The sequence below is a fragment of the Schistocerca nitens genome, chromosome 8 (genome assembly GCF_023898315.1).
Source record: "Schistocerca nitens isolate TAMUIC-IGC-003100 chromosome 8, iqSchNite1.1, whole genome shotgun sequence".
NCBI lineage: Eukaryota > Metazoa > Arthropoda > Insecta > Orthoptera > Acrididae > Schistocerca > Schistocerca nitens.
Window position 1 is genome coordinate 277,571,740 of NC_064621.1, and position 17,126 is coordinate 277,588,865.

The following is a 17,126-nucleotide window of genomic DNA, read 5'->3' on the forward strand; positions in this document are numbered from 1 at the left end:
TATGCTTGACGGAAGTTTGATTTGTGCAGGCATTCGCCAAATCCAGACCCTTTCACCGGATTGCTACAGGCTATAGAGTTACTGATCTCTCCAAACCACTCGTCTCCAGTAGTCATTCACTGTCCTGGGGTGTTGCTCCTTACATCAACTGAACTGTCGCTTAACATTGACTAGAGAAATATACGTTTCATGAGGAGTTGCTCTACTGTGGGCCCCATTCTTTTTAACTTTCTCTTCGTAGCAGTTGTCCTATCTGGACTACTGGTAACACCTTGGCACTCACGAGTGATGCCTTGTTCTGATCACATGTAAGAGGAATAGGTTCATTTAAGTCAATAGGTTCATTTAAGTTGATAGGTTCATTTAAGTCATCCTCTCCAAAGATCGACAGTCTCGGTACATACAGAGGTCTGTCTGATCTTGGTTTATCTGTGGTTGCTCTTTCGCGTTTCCACTTCAAGATCACATTACTGACAGTCCACCTGAGCAGCTTCCTAAGGCTAGAAATGTTCCTAATGGACTTGCTGCACAGGCGTTATCCAATGACTAGTCAACGTCTGAAATTAATTAGCTCTCCTGACCGATCCGTCTACTGTTACTCTTCCTCTGCTGACATTGAAATCTTCCTCGTCTCCTATAATACTGACCATGCCCGCGGCTCGTGACATCTAGTGCTGAATTCTGCATTACTTAGTTGTGTCCGGATACTTTTGATCAGACAGTGGAAATCACTTAAAAATGGGGGCCCATACAAAGGCTGAAAACTGTGTGCATAATTGCACTGCTGTGTGTGGATCCTTGTGGTTGCGATGTAGGACCCACTAACGTTGATCCAATCCCATAATTTCGTAACTAGAAACACGACAAAGTTATGGGATTATGAGAATATTTGATGACACTGGTAGAGCATTCTTGTCTCAAATAGTACGGGAAGAAACGCCAAATATTATATAAAGTTCTTGACAAGGGCTGGTAACACGAAAAAAATTTAAAAAAAGCTTATTCGAACTGAAAGTACAAAACTGAAGGTGCAGTGCTACTTTTAGAAACAAGAGGTATATTCATTCTCAGCTACCCAGTGAAAATCAGTGAAGCGTGAAACAATTTTGAGATGTCATGGAATTAACCTGGGGAGAATGTCGTACTAATCAGTATCCGTAACATACTCTTATTCTCTTCAAATAGATACTTATGTCAGTGTGACAGGACCGCGGTGAGTTCGATTTGAGAATCTGAGATTTTTAAATTTTTTAGGAAGAGGAAGGGAGACTTTGTAGTAGGTTCTTCACTGTTTGTACCGAGGTATGCTCTTGTAGCTTATTTTGTATGAAACCATTGTAAGTTCATCCAGAGAGCATATGTAGATATGTGGACACGGATTAATGTAGAAGAACTCGTATCGACATGTATTCTTCTTGTATGTTTGAGAAATATGACATAAAAGCTTAGTCATACCCTTCTTTTGTACCAATAATAATTCAGCACTTCTATAGTTCATAAAATATATTTAATTATGTAATATTAACAGAATGAGATTTTCAGTCTGCAGCGGAGTGTGCGCGCTGATATGAAACTTCCTGGCAGATTAAAACTGTGTGCCGGTCCGAGACTCGAACTCGGGACCTTTGCCTTTCGCAGGCAAGTGCTCTACCAACTGAGCTACCCAAGCACGACTCACGCCACGTCCTCACTGAGTTTGGAAGGCAGGAGACGAGATACTGGCAGAAGTAAATCTGTTAGGAGGGGGCGTGAGTCGTGCTTGGATAGCTCAGTTGGTAGAGCACTTGCCCGCGAAAGGCAAAGGTCCCGAGTTCGAGTCTCGGTCCGGCACACAGTTTTAATCCGCCAGGAAGTTTCATGTAATATTAATGTTATATCTTCTGCTCGGAACAAACGTTAGACCATGGAAACATTGTGATAGATGGGCTTAGAACGTAATTGTTTCTGTTTCACCTTCACTGTGCCTCTTGAAATTTCAAGCCCTAAAATCACATTTGAAAACAACTTAACAAAATTAATTTACTCATATGTGGATTCACTGCCTTGAAGCAATTTCTGAATTAAAATAGCATTGTTCTCCCTACGGTTTGCTGCTACAAATTTCTATGCTAGGAAACTTCGTGGCATCACGTAGTACGCTACTCACCATATTCCTCGTGTGACCACTTTCAAATGCAGTAGCGTCGGTGAAATTCCTGTCATTGTAATTTTTTAAATACAACGAGACACGTTTTTCCGATGCAGCTGCATTCTAAAATGGCCACAGGCCGAATCCGGTTAGGAATGTACTACGTGACGTAATAAAGCTCATCTGTATAACATTTTCTGAGAGCCTATGGTGGACAAAAAATCATTTTAGAATTCTGAAATGAGAAAAGTGTTGCAAATTACGACAATTACAATTGTATTCTATAGCTTCCATTGGGACACACTGGAGTGTAACAATAGCTACATATTTAGAACTGAGCCCCAAGCTGCCACAAGACACCTCTATGTTCGGTGTGTCAATGTGGCCTAAATTACTGCTCTCGGGCTCTATAAGTAATGACCACCCACTCCAGTTTGCCTCCGATAACTCCACAGAATAATCTTGCTTCTTTATGCTGTGGAACTAGCATCTCCAGGAGAATGGATATAGAGCTAACGCAGGACTAGAAGTAAATGACGTGTCAAGCACAAACCTGGGAACTGTAAGCTGTCATGCAGGACATGCAGTCGATAATAATGTATGTTGGAGACCTGCTAACACTTATTCGCAATGGAAACATTCTCCTTTAAAGATGCCAAAATACGTTCACTAGCATATAGTGAAACTATGTGTGCTGAGAACACGTAGCTTGGTGGGGACTACCAAACTGTGCTGAATAATTGAGTCAATGTTGGAAGACGAAGGAGAAATCGCGAAGAGAGTTCCACAGGTTTTAATTTTTGGTCTGATCTTTTTCCTTATACATGCAAATGACATTACACTGAAAAGTCACCAGGAAGGATTTGCATTTTCTGCAAACTATACTGGTATTACAATAAATCCCATTAGAGAGGAAGTAACAGAAGTAATTCTTGAGCACTTTTTCTTCAAATAATTGCAAGAGTTTCTCCTGAAATGAACGCTCCTTAAATTCTGAGAAAAAATATTTTATACAGTTCTACACTATATTTAGTGTCATACAAGCAATCGATGTAGCACATGTACAAGAATCAGTAAAAAGTGTAGAATTTTTATAATTTTTGCCTTACATACTGATGAAAAGTTGAACTATAAGATAAAAATTACTGCTCCGCTCAAACAATTACGTTTACCCACTTTCATTCTTCGTATTGGAAACAATCAGTTCAAGTATCTCACGTATTTTGTACATTTCCATTCAGTAACGTCTTATGGAGTAATTTCGTGGACAAACTTGTCGCTTAGAAACGAAGTATTGATTGCAAAAGAGCGACCAGTAAAAGTTATATATCTTCTTGATATAGGTACCTCTGCAAGAAGTGGGACATTTTAACTGCATCTTCAGAACAAAAATATTCGCTAATAGAAATTCCTCGTAAGTAATCCACCACAATTAGAGCAGATCAGCAATATCCACACATACAGCAGTAGAAGAAAGTAATGTCCCTTATTACTCACCCTTTAAACTCTCGGTGCCTCATCAACTAGTTCAATATGCATCAACTAAAATGTATGATCTTTTTCCCAAAAACATGGAATGTGTAACACTTCGCACAGCAAGTCTTAAATCTAACCACGTATCATTTCCTCAGGTGAAGTCCCCCTCTTCCATGATCCAGTTGTTATTTAGGAACTAATATCCTGTAAAAAAAGCTAGTGCTGCGTTTACTTGCACGAGTGTGACTCAAAAACAATCAGTTCACTAGCGCTAAATTTAGGCCAGTATGCCATGGTGGAACACGTAAACGGGCAGCATGTAACCATTAACCGAAACTGATCATCTACGCACATTCTGTGAATCTACTCATTGCATATCTTTTGGACAAAAAAATTCGTTCTAGTTATCTGTGGCACATGTAACTAGGTAATTAAGTAACTAACCCTTGATGTAGGCGACTTCGTCACTGGTGAAAGAAGGCAGCCTGGAGCGTGGCCTCCCCTCTGCGGCGCTGTTGGCGTCCACACGCTCCCGCATCACTGGAGGGTAGTCGCCCTCCTCGGTGAAGATAGGGTGAGCGTAGAGTCCAACCTGAGGAGCAAAGAGACAAATGCACTATACATTACCACGTGTATTGGTGCCACAGTTTATCTCCAGCTGTACTGTGCCTGGCGATCAATTCATTTTCTGGATGTATTCTGTGGGACACAACTGAAGGGTCACTACGTCACATAGGTTTGAAATTTGGCTCCAAGGCGCCTACTGCCTTCCTCTGTAATACTGCAAAAGCGTGGATCCCTGAAACATCATCCTCGGGCTCGGAGACGCTTCAGATAGCAAGGTGTCGACACGTACTAAGAAAAAAGGCCGGAACTTAGAATTCTATGTGAGCTGTAAGGTGGGTTAACGATGTCACAGTTGCACTAAATGCCACTACAATTCTGTCCACCGCCATAGTGTACGGTTCACACGCTTGTCTCGCAGTCATTTGTTATTCGACACTTTATTGGAGTGGTCAAGGCTGTACGCCTGGTTGGTTAGGAAGGTGTTAAAGTTTGTGATGTCTGTAGATGGGTGTAATCCCGAAACGCGTAACATGTTCTAATAAAAGTCAATTGAACATTTCATGACTTTATTGCGATAGTACAGCATTGGTTGCTAATTATTAAGAATAGCAAAAATTGCAAGCTGAAGACCTACTCCTAGTTTGGGCTGAATTATAGTTTGAGTGATTCACTTGCAATGTCCGCAGATAAGTAAAGAATAATTTGTTTCACAGTACAGAATTGCGTTACTGGTCCTGATACAAAATAGACGTTCAATCTTATATTTAAACTGTGTTGCACATCTGTAACGTCTAATTTTTACTCACATGATATCATAACGAAACGTGAATAGTATTTAAAAACTCGAGTTTAGCCATATATTAACAGTAGCTGCGGGGTTATGATCCACTATCTTCCTGAAACAAACAGGTGGTGGTGGTTAGTGTTTAACGTCCCGTCGACAACGAGGTCATTAGAGACGGAGCGCAAGCTCGGGTTAGGGAAGGGTTGGGAAGGAAATCGGCCGTGCCCTTTCAAAGGAACCATCCCGGCATTTGCCTGAAACGATTTAGGGAAATCACGGAAAACCTAAATCAGGATGGCTGGAGACGGGATTGAACCGTCGTCCTCCCGAATGCGAGTCCAAGAAACAAACAAATAAATAAAATATCATCACGTGTTACTGACAGTGGATTATTCAAAAAGTCTCTGTTTCTCTTTAGATACGTAACGTATCAGCATTTATATGTAATTTTCCTTCCAAATTTGAAAAATGAGGTGGGGAGGTATCACTTGATGTGCCGCTTACGTCACCACCCTCATTAATGACGTGCCACTGGTTTCTAACTCTACGATACACAGGAAATGTAGAGTAACACCAGATTTCAAAGAGCCCAGTTACGTTCAGATGATGCTTGGTAATCGTTGTGTTAACAAGTCGTAATGCCTTTCTCCTTAATTTTAACGTGATTGGTATTACGGAGACAAATGACAAGCTAAATGATGACTAACTGACAACCTCTGCTGCCGACAGGTGTTGTTGATATACCTCGATGTGGACAGCTGAAAATGTGTGCCCCGACCGGGACTCGAACCCGGGATCTCCTGCTTATATGGCAGACGCTCTATCCATCTGAACCACCGAGGACACAGATGAATAGTGCGACTGCAGGGACTTATCCATTGCACGCCTCCCGTGGGACTCACATTCCCAACTATCCACAATTCTACATATGTATTGTACATTATAGACATTTTCCCACCCACTGTCTTCGTATATATAGTTAAAGGCTACCCAGCCATTGACCTTCGTCTGTGCGAATGCGCACAGGTTGCCCAAACTCTTACGGGAATCGCAAAAGCGTGCGCGAGTGATGAGTGTGTGGGCAAATGTCTATAAGGTACAATACATGTAGAATTGTGGACAAAAAAATGGTTCAAATGGCTCTGAGCACTATGGGACTTAACTTCTAAGGTCATCAGTCCCCTAGAACTTAGAACTACTTAAACCTAACTAACCTAAGGACATCACACACATCCATGCCCGAGGCAGGATTCGAACCTGCGACCGTAGCGGCCGCGCGGTTCCAGACTGTAGCGCCTTTAACCGCTTGGCCACCCCGGCCGGCAATTGTGGACAGTTGGGAATGTGAGTCTCACGGGAAGCGTGCAAGGGATAAGTCCCTGCAGTCGCGCTATTCATCTGTGTCCTCGATGGCTCAGATGGATAGAGCGTCTGCAATGTAAACAGGAGATCCCGGGTTCGAGTCCCGGTCGGGGCACACATTTTCAGCTGTCCACATCGAGGTATATCAACAACGCCTGTCGGCAGCAGAAATTGTCAGTTAGTCATCATTTATTCCAGGGAAAAGCTGCACGGTCATCAACAGTAACTGTTCTTTCGAGAGCAAGTTACTTTCTTCGTATAAATGACAAGCTTTTAAAATTCTTAGGTAGTGATATTGGTTCAGGATGATTAAAACATATTTTCAGAAGCTGGTCGATAGTTACAATGGAAATGGACTTGCGTGGAATAATGGTACGACAAAAGACGCAATGGAATGGACTTGCCATACACATGACACGTCTGAATGAGAACTTCCTTGTCTGAGGAAGAAAAAAAAATGGTGGAGTAATAGCAGTAGTTTGCTCGCCACTGACTCCCGTTCGAAAGACCAAGTCTGAAGTAACGCGGCGTCTCTGACAGGTACAGAATTAAGAGACGCTTCTCTGAGAGGACTTTTCGTTGAAAGTGAACAGTACCTGGAACTGGCGGGCGCGTTCGGCTGCTTCGATGTCTTCGGTTGAGTTGCTGGCTGGTTCGTTCCAGTCGCTGTTCAGCGTGATGCCCACGTAACCTGAAATAAGAAAAATACCAAGTTTTATCGCTCAATTCATTAATCTAGCAAATCGAAGGCGACTGCCTAATCACTCCACAGCTGCGAATATCATCGTCATTCGTGGCCCGAAATTATGACTCCGATCGAAGTGGGTTACTATGATCAGTGCTTGAAAAAGAGTGCACGGCTAATACGGCTGTAATATAATCAAATACTCAGTTTAACTCTGACGTTAGTAAACACTGTTGTTTTCGTAAACGTAATGTTCAGTACTTGAAAAAAAACTTTGAGTCTACGTCGTGGTCACGTAGAAGGAGTACGAGTACCAGCTGTTGAAACAAACCATCTCGGCGTCCGTACACTATTGCCCTTGAAGTGGTAAACTGACTCTGAAAGTTAGGAGAGTCTCCGACAATCAATGACACGACGATGCAGAAGGCAATGGAAACCGTATCATTACAGGCACATAAAGTTTGTTCACAATGACATGATATCTATAACTGAATAAGTAACTTGGTGATCTCTCCAACCGCAAAAGATTCAGGATTACTCACTGATTCGGATCTTTTATTTGGGGGGGGGGGGGGGAGAAGAGGGCGGTGGCGCAGGGAGGCAACTGGCAAGGGAAGTTAACCATGACGAAAGGATTAAATGACCAACGAAAGGGTAACACGACATGGCAAGAGGAGAGCAAGAGTCCGAAAAGTGCTAGGATACTTCTCATCACAATCAAAAGCAAACCAACGCCAACAAAAATAGTTCAGGTGTATATGCCCATGTCTCAGTCAGAAGATGTAGAGATAGAAAAAGGGTATGAGGTTGTCTGATGTGTAATTCACTATGGAAGGGGATATGAAAATCCATTAATGACGGTTATTGTAGGTCTGTAATAATGAAACGAATAGAAGGAGGAGTCACTGGAGTAAACGGGATTGATAGTAGTAATGATAGAAAAGAATGCTAGACTTCTACAACTAATTTCAGGCAGTAAAGGCGAGTAAACTGTCCCAGAATCAGGGGAGGGAAAGGTATGCTTTGAAAAGGTCTGAAAACAAGGGACAATTTCAGCTGGATTACGTCTCAAAAATGAGATCGACAGGAAGTGCAAAATGACTAAGCAGGAATGGCTAGAGGACAAAATGTAAGGACGTAGAGGCTTATCTCACTAGGGGTAAGATAGATACTTCTTCCAGGAAAATTAAAGAGCCCTTTGGAGAAAAGAGAGCCACTTGTATGAATATCAAGAGCTCAGATGGAAACCCAGTTCTATGCAAAGGAGGGAAAGCAGAAAGGTGGAAGGAGTATATAGAGGCAGTAGACATCATTCCATTAGAACTACTGGCAGCCTTTGGAGAGCCAGTCCTGACAAAACTCTACCATCTGGTGAGCAAGATGTATGAGACAGGCGAAATACCCTCAGACTTCAAGAAGAATATAATAATACCAATCCCAAAGACAGCAGGTGTTGACAGATGTGAAAACTAACTAACTATCAGTTTAATAAGTCACGGCTGCAAAATACTAACACGAATTCTTTACAGACGAATGGAAAAACTAGTAGTAGCCGACCTCGGGGAAGATCAGTTTGGATTCCGTAGAAATATTGGAACACATGAGGCAATACTGACCCTACGACTTACCTTAGAAGCTAGATTAAGGAAAGGCAAACCTACGTTCCTAGCATCTGTAGACTTAGAGAAAGCTTTTGATGTTGACTGGAATACTCTCTTTCAAATTTTGAAGGTGGTAGGTGTAAAATACAGGGAGCTAAAAGCTATTTACAATTTGTACAGAAACCAGATTGCAGTTATAAGAGTCGAGGGACACGAAATAGAAGCATTAGCATTACGGAAGTGGCGGCTGAGCACACGATCATCACCAAACGAGGCGCACAAGAGATCTTTCACGCGTCTAGCAAAACTATTTTTTTTTTTTTTTTTGTTCTAAGAAAAGCCTATGTCAGTCCAAGCACGTGTGTCAAGCAGTGGTTTGGAAGGGAGTGAGACAGGGTTGTAGCCTCTCCCCGATGTTATTCAATCTGTATATTGAGCAAGCAGAAAAGGAAACAAAAGAAAAATTCAGAGTGGGTATTAAAATCCATGGAGAAGAAATAAAAACTTTAAGGTTCGCCGATGAAATTGTAATTCTGTCAGAGACAGCAAAGGACTTGGAAGAGCAGTTGAACAGACTGTAAAGCATGTCCGGAGTTATGGTGAGGCATTGGCGTCGGATGTTTTCTTTCAGCATCCCTAGAGATGTCGGTCGATCACGATACACTTGCGACTTCAGGTAACCCCAAAGCCAATAATCGCACGGACTGAGGTCTGGAGACCTGGGAGGCCAAGCATTACGGAAGTGGCGGCTGAGCACACGATCATCACCAAACGAAGCGCGCAAGAGATCTTTCACGCATCTAGCAAAACTATTTTTTTTTGTTCTAAGAAAACCCTATGTCAGTCCAAGCAGGTGTGTCAATTTTTACTTCTCTATCTACATTATTCCGTGGTTTATTAAGTTTTCAATTTTATACTAACTTTTTGATCACCCGGTAGATACTCGATAATGAATGCCACAACAGGCAATCCAGTGAAAGAGGAATGGACGTCTCTAGACAGGCCACTTACAGAAGTTCGACAGAAAAGTATAACTACAAAGAAGGTAATTGCAAAGGAACATACGATAACAGAAGATGTTCTTTAAGTGATCGATGGAACAAGGAAGAACAAAATTGTTCGGGAATGGACTGGAATACAGCCAGGTAAGTGACTTAAGAATGAAATACCCTGATCTCAAACAGTTTTTCCATAGGATGACTCTGGTGCTGCTGTTCCTTCCTGTAACTGCAACGGACAGGGAAGATACAACGAGGCTCTAGAGTTAAGAGGGGGCAGGGGGAGAGAGCAGCAGACTTGATTCTTATTGGTTCAGTGGAGGGAGAGGAGTTTTCCTCCTCTCATAACACACAAAGAGCGTGGGTGCGTGATCTCACCACGTGTCATAGACCTGCCGCTTTTTGTCCTGGCCAGAGACTGGTGGGGATCTGTTGCTGTGGAATGTGTATCACAAAATCACGAGTGCCAGCGCTGCACTCTCTTCAGCCTGCTTCCCCGTCGGTCACGTATGGTCACCAGGGACTGATACACATGTTTTTTGTGTCCTCAGTCTTCGAATTTCTTTGATGTGGCCCAAATGGAATTCATTTCCTATGGAAAACTTTTCATCTCAGAGTAGCACTTGAAACTTATGTATTTACTTATTGGCTGGATGTATTCCAATATCAGTCTTTCTCTAATGTTTTTATCCCTAAAGCTCCCTATAGTACTAGGGCATGTATTCCCTTACGTCTTATGTCCTATAATCCAGTCACTTCTTCATGTAAGTGTTTTTCATGTATTTCTTTCCTCTACGGTTCTGCGGAGAACCGCCTCGTTGATTACTTTATCGGTCCACCTAATTTTCAACATTCACCTGTACCACCACGTCTTAAATGCTTAGATTCTCTTCTATTCTCATTTTACCATACTCCATGTTCCATTATCACCCAGTTCTGTGCTCCAAACGCACAGTCTCAGAAATTTGTTCCTCAATGCCTATGTTTGGTACTAACAGACTTCTACTGGTCAGAGACGCCCTTTCTGCCAGTGGCAGTCTGCTTTTAACGTCTTCCTTGTTTCGTACATCGTGGGCTACTTTGCTACATAGGTAGCAGAATTCCATAATATTGTCTGCTTCGTGATTTCCCAATTTTGTGTTAACATTCTCGCTGTTGTCATTTCCGCTACCTCACCTTGTTCATCGATTTACTCAGTCCATAATCTTTAGTTATCAGATCATTCCATTCAACATATCCCGTAATTCTCCTACACTTTCGGTTATAGCAATGTCATTAGCGAATCTTATCATTGATGTCCTTTCACCTTGAATTCTAATCCACTCTTTAACCTTTCTTGTACTTGTATAATTGCTTCACATACCTTTTTTTATAAAGTGAATTTCTCTAGCATTTCCTATCCTCTGCTAAGTGTTGGGCTGATTATCAACAGCTACAACCGAGTGAGGTGGCGCAGTGGTTAGCACACTGAACTCAAATTCGGGAGGACGACGGTTCAACCCCCCGTCCGGCCATCCTGATTTAAGTTTTCCATGATTTCCCTAAATCGCTCCAGTCAAATGCCGGGATTGTTCCTTTTAAAGGGCACGGCCGACTTCCTTCCCCGTCCTTCCCTAATCCAATGAGACCGATGACAACGCTGTTTGGTCTCTTCCCCCAAACAACCCAACTCAAGAGCTTCATGCAGCTTCGCGCTATCACCTCAACCAATAACGTCACCTGATTTTCTAAACGGCTCCATGGGATAGCCTCAGTGTTCTGACAGATCTGTAGTCGGCCACTTTTATTGGCTGCAGCTGTCAGTTCTTCGCACTTGGAAGCTGGGATCAGAGCCAGAACTTGTTGTTGACCTTCTTACGCCCTCTAGACTATAGGCGGCTGCAATGAAGAGCGGCGTTGTAAAGGCAGCGGCAGAGAGCTGGGACAACAGGATGTGGTCTCCCCCTCGTGTTTTTAAATAAAAGTGTATTATCTCTCCTGTGGAGGCGGTAATTACTTGTAGCGTACATTTACGATTTGTCAATCTACTAGGGACAGTCTTATAGTGGTATCACAGATCCATAACACAGGGCACATTTTTTGCTGCATTTCAGAATTTTGTTACTTAATATACGTAGTATTTGTTAAAATATCATAATGTGGTACTTGTTTATCGGTGTATTTTGTTGAAATAGTCTGCTGCAGCAATGGTTCAACATTTAAAATCACATTTTACATATCTCTTGGAATAGAGGCGTGGTTATTTTGGGAAAATCAGTAAACTTATAGCAAATAGCAGCGGATGGTGGGAGTGCTTACAGTAAAAATCGCATCATTACTTTTAGTACACTGAGGCAACAACAAAAGTCGTGGGATACCTCATGGTATCGTTATCGTGTCGTACCTCCTTTTTCCCTGTAGAGTGCAGCAACTCCACATGTCTTGGACTCAACAAGACGTTTGAAGTCCCCTGCAGAAATATTTACCCATTAACAATTGCGAATGTGTTGCTGATGCATGACTTTTGTGTATAAACTGATCTCTCCATTACGTCCCATAAATGTTCGAGGGGATTCATGCCAAGCGACCTGTGTGTCAAAATCATTCTCGTATACTGTACAGAACATTCTTCAAACCAACCAATAATTGCGGCCTGGTAACATGGTGCGTTGTTATTCATAAATATTCCATCGTTGTTTGGGTATATGAAGATCATGGATGGCTGCAAATGTCTCCAAGTAGCTGAACATAACCACTTCCTATATACGGAATAAAAACAGCCACCAACTGTGGAAGTTAATAGTCAAAAGCTTTTGACCTAGGTTTCAACCTATATAAATGTGTCTTCTTCAGAATTCTTATGTTTTATATGCTGACTATGATGTCCTTTCAATAGGCTTAGTCATAATGGAAACTTACTATCTTAAGAACAACCATGTGGCTTGTGTGACCAGTGACGGATTGATGGCACATCATGGTCAGCATGTAAAACGTAATAAGACTTCTGAAGAAAGCCCATTTATATGAGTTGAAACCTAGGCGAAGAGCTTTTGACTACCACCTTCCGCAACTGAAAGCTGGTTCCATTCCATTTGCACAGTTTCTGCTGCAGCCATGCTTAAGACTCTATAACCATTTCCAGTGAATGATCGAGTCACTTGGACCAGAGGAACCAGTTCATTTTACCTAAACACAGCCCACACCATTGTGCAATCACCACTATCTCACACAGTGCCTTGATGACCACTTGGGTCCATGGTTTCGTGGGGTCTTCATCCCCACTCAAACCCTGTCATCAGGTCTTTCCAACTTAAATCAGGACTCATTTGACCAGACCATGGTTTTCCAATATGGTTATGAGCCCAGGAGAGGCGCTGCAGTCAGTATTGTGCTTCTAGCCAAGGCACTCACGTCAGTCACCTGCTGCCCTAGCCCATTAACACCACATTTCGCAGGTCTGTCCCAAGAGATACGTTCGTCGTATGTCCCACATTGATTTCTGCGGATATTTCAGGTCATGTTGCTTGTGTGTTAGACTGACAACTCCACGCAAACGCCGCTGCTCTTGGTCGTTAAGTGAAAGCCATAGGCCACTGAATTGCTCACCACTGAATTGTCCATGGTGAGAGGTAATGTCTGAAATTTGGTATTCTCGGTACACTCTTGACACTACGGAACTTGGAATATTAAATTCCCAACTATTTCCGAAATGGAAGGACCCAAACATCTAGCTCCTCCTACTATTTCGCGTTCAGAGTCTGTGAATTCCTGTGGTGCGGCCATAATCTCGTTGGACACCTTCTCACACTGATAACACAAGTACAAATGACAACTATGCCAATGCACTCTCCTTTTATACCTTGTTTACAAGATACTATCACCATCTGTAAGTGTGCATATTACTGTCCCATAGTGTAGCTCACAATACCATCAATGTACATACCTTGTATTTTATACCACTGTTTTCTGAGGAGGATAACTCTACTTCTTCCTTTCACTACAGAGTCTTACAGAAATTACATAAAATGGTGTGCGATAAGGGAGTAGGATTTCTGTTGGCCGACAAGGGAGCCTTGTCCTAGATTTATCTTGGCTAGGCCTCTCACAGCAGATGATTGTCTTTCAGTATTCACAACTGCCCAAGGTATGGAACCCCGTCATGTGCCTGGAGGGTCAGGGCATTCTTGGCATTCTTCTTTTATCTGTGTCCTTGAGGATAACATTGATATCTCAGCCAGAACTCACCTTGTTACACTACTGAGATATTGGGATGGGGATGGAGAGGAAGTGGGTTTTAGGTGCATTGTGTATGTGTGTTTTCAGCTTGTTTTATTTTTACTTTGTAGCATAATTTTCCTGAAGCATTAAACAAGTGGTAATATCCATGTGATCAAACTGCTTTGCAAGATGAATGTAAATTATTAACAGCACGTCACAGAACTACTAAACATTAAAATTGCAGTACCATAATTGCCGATCATAACAAATCTCAAACTGGCACGGAGAGTTGATGTTACTCAAGATTGGCTTTAACCCGACAAAGACACCATTAGGAACACCTCAAGGAGTTTGAATGAGATCGTGTAATAGTATACGAGTAGCTGGATATTTCTTGTGCAGTATTGCAGAAATACTTGGCTCAAATGTAGCCAATGTGCATGATTGCCGGCAGCAGTGGTCAGAAGAATGCACAATCTCAAGAAGATCACATTTGGGACAGCCACAAGGTACTATGTAGTTTGGAACTATGGCGTTCGGCGTGTGGCTCTGGCGCATCGTACTGCATCTGCAGCAGCAATTTCAGCAGCAGTCGGCACCACAGTAACACAAGGAAAGTCAATCTGGTGACTTGATCAGTTGTGCTGTCATTCAGGGGGTGCTTTCCGACAGGATAACGCTTGCCAACATGCCGTCGACATGCTGCTTTGGCCTACTCGATCACCAGATCTCTCTCCAATTGCGCACACATGGGACATATGTCTTGAAGCGTAACTTCAGCATCGCTCTGCCTTCTCCCAAGAGTCAAACTTCCTTGATGTTTTTCCAGGCATTTTTGATATGTAAAAAGTGAACGGGAGAGGGATCGAAATACGTCCTTGTGGTAGCCCAGTGTTTTGATTCTTCTGTAACCTCATCTTGTTGCCCATTAGTGCTTCGAAAAATCGGTTACTGAGCATATCATTCAAGAGACTGACAATTTTTAGGCTTTGTATGAGTTGTAGAACTTTCAGTGTGACATGTTTGTGCCCTGACAGTATCATATGCAACTTTCAGATCAATCAGTGAGACTGATAATGTCCCTCGACTCTGTTACTCGACTTCTATGACGGTTGTTAGAGTGAAGACTTGATCTGTGTACCTGTGGTTAGGTCTGAATTCTGCCTGTTCAACCGGCATATTTGAGAACATCTTGTGACAGGTCCTATTGCACAATATTCTTTCCAGGAGCTTATACAACATACTAAGTAAAGTTATGGGTCAATAACTTTCTGACTTTTATTTGCTGTACTTGGTTTCGGTAAGGCTACAGCTTTCGTCCGTTTCATTTTATGCGGTATCGTGCCAGTTCACATAATGTCTGTGAAGAATTCAGCCAGCCACTTTTTCATATGCTTGATGCAGAGCAAAAGAAGAATTCTGCGTGAATGACACCGGGACCTGAGGCTTTCCACAATTCGGTTGTTGGCCTGTTCATCACATTCTCCAGGTCCATCACTCACTGGAAACAGGTGGTCATGGGTAGTTGAAAGACTGGCACACTATCATTTGCCAACGATCGCAACTGACTGACTCTGGGATAGTATTCATACAACAAGATATGACCTACCTGCGTATATGTCGTACAAGCTCATTGTGACTCGATGCCCATCTAGGTTAGTGCTGTTGTTACTACAGGTGTTAAATGTTGGCTCCTGTGTACTCCCAATTAAATCACGTATTTCTATTATGGTATTCTACAGAGATCGTCGTGCACGCCACAAGTGCCAACGGCACGCCGATACCACAGACATTAGCGATGCCACGCTGCTATCCGCAACGAAGAAGATCCGCCCTATTTCTCAGCACAGCACTGCTCTTGCATTGAGGTCAATGTAGAGTCAGGCAAGGAAGCTCTGTGTCCCAGTTTGTGACCTCAATTAAAGCTGGTAACATCGTCGGTTAGGATTAAAGTGTTATAGAAGTCTCAGGTGGAAATGTATTTTCGTAAATGTTGAAAATTGTACTTCAAGATTAGTGCATCCAGCAATGCTTCAGTTGACTATGGTAGTTGAAAATTATGAGGCACTCCTGTGGCAAAGAATTGTATCAAGTTAAGTAAACCTTTTTATTCATCCATGTAATAAAATGAACTAAAATTTCATACATTGTACCAGGGTTGTCCAGAAATACGTTCCGATCGGTCGCGAAGTGGAGACCACACTGAAAACCCGATGAAGCTTTGCGCAGATGTGTTGGGCAGTGTCTCTAGTATGACCATCGATCGTATCAAGACGCTCTTTTCAGTTGTGAGCGCACTGTGAGCCAGTAAAGGTGCCTAGAACAACGATGTCTCCCGCCATGTAGGAGGGCCCGCTAAGAAACTTGGCCTTAATGAATGCAGCCCGCCTAACATAACTGCCACGCACTTCCTTCTTCACAGCAATTCTCATCCGTACTCTGCAGGGGCAGTGAAGACCCTCCTGCAGCCTTTTCGATGGGAAGTGTTGGATCACCCACAATGCAGCCCTAATTGGCTCGTCCTGATTATATCTCTGTTCACATAAAACGCTGGATACGAAGACAATACTTGGGCGCAGGCTACGCGCTATAGACCAGCTAGAGAAGTATCGGAAAGCACAGGAGGCTGCCTTATATGACGATGATGTAGGAAATTTGGTAAAACGCTCCGACAGATGTCTAAGTCGTAGCGGCGACTATGTGGAGAAGTAGCTAGAAAGTGTAGCTAACTCTTGCAAATAAAATGTTTCTAATTTCAACTGTGGTTTCCATTTAGCGACCGATTGGAACTTTCTTTCTGGACAACCCTCGTAGTTCAGATGATCCATCTCCCAGACCAATCAGAGAACCCATAGTTATGGTCGTCTGGTGATAACACGTACTCTACTGTCCACCCACAATAAGAAGAAATGCAGTGTTGCAACTTCTATGGCCATCGGTGTAGTCTCTCCTGCAGAACTTACCTTGCTGCGTGGCCTTGTATTGCTCTTGGTACAGGTGGTAGACGCGCGCATGCGCCTTGATGACCGTGTGGGCCGACAGGTAATCGCCGATACCTGGAGCAGGTTGGCTGGGGGCCTGCCCTCCCTGGCTGGCGTAGCCACTCACGAACACAGCAGGCTCGTTGAAAGTTATCCAGAACTTCACCTGCACGATAAGTCACAGCTTCAGTGGCAGGCGTAAACATGAGGATTATCTCGTGACAATTAGAAATTTATGACACACCCGGCTTTGAGCGCGGATTTCTCGCTTAGCGTCAGTAGTCACCTTAATTTTTACGCTATCTCTGTCAATGTCACTGGTGTTTCCACCTGTGATTTCTGAACAC

The 17,126-nt window shown here is 42.9% G+C and overlaps 1 protein-coding gene and 2 non-coding genes across 3 annotated transcripts in view; 1 reads left to right on the forward strand and 2 right to left on the reverse strand.

Moving 5' to 3' along the window:
* Positions 1-17,126, reverse strand: part of LOC126199004 (myrosinase 1-like) — an 81,042-nt gene that overhangs the window by 33,895 nt on the left and 30,021 nt on the right. Inside the window, exons 5-7 of the mRNA XM_049935683.1 lie at positions 16,762-16,945; positions 6,914-7,008; positions 4,049-4,196 (exon numbers count right to left, since the gene is read on the reverse strand). Coding sequence (XP_049791640.1) covers positions 4,049-4,196; positions 6,914-7,008; positions 16,762-16,945 — 427 coding nt within the window. The remainder of the gene's footprint in view (positions 1-4,048; positions 4,197-6,913; positions 7,009-16,761; positions 16,946-17,126) is intronic.
* Trnas-cga (transfer RNA serine (anticodon CGA)) lies at positions 1,757-1,831 on the forward strand. Its single transcript has one exon. It is a non-coding gene; the product is annotated as a tRNA-Ser (tRNA).
* On the reverse strand, positions 5,725-5,798 carry Trnai-uau (transfer RNA isoleucine (anticodon UAU)). Its single transcript has one exon. It is a non-coding gene; the product is annotated as a tRNA-Ile (tRNA).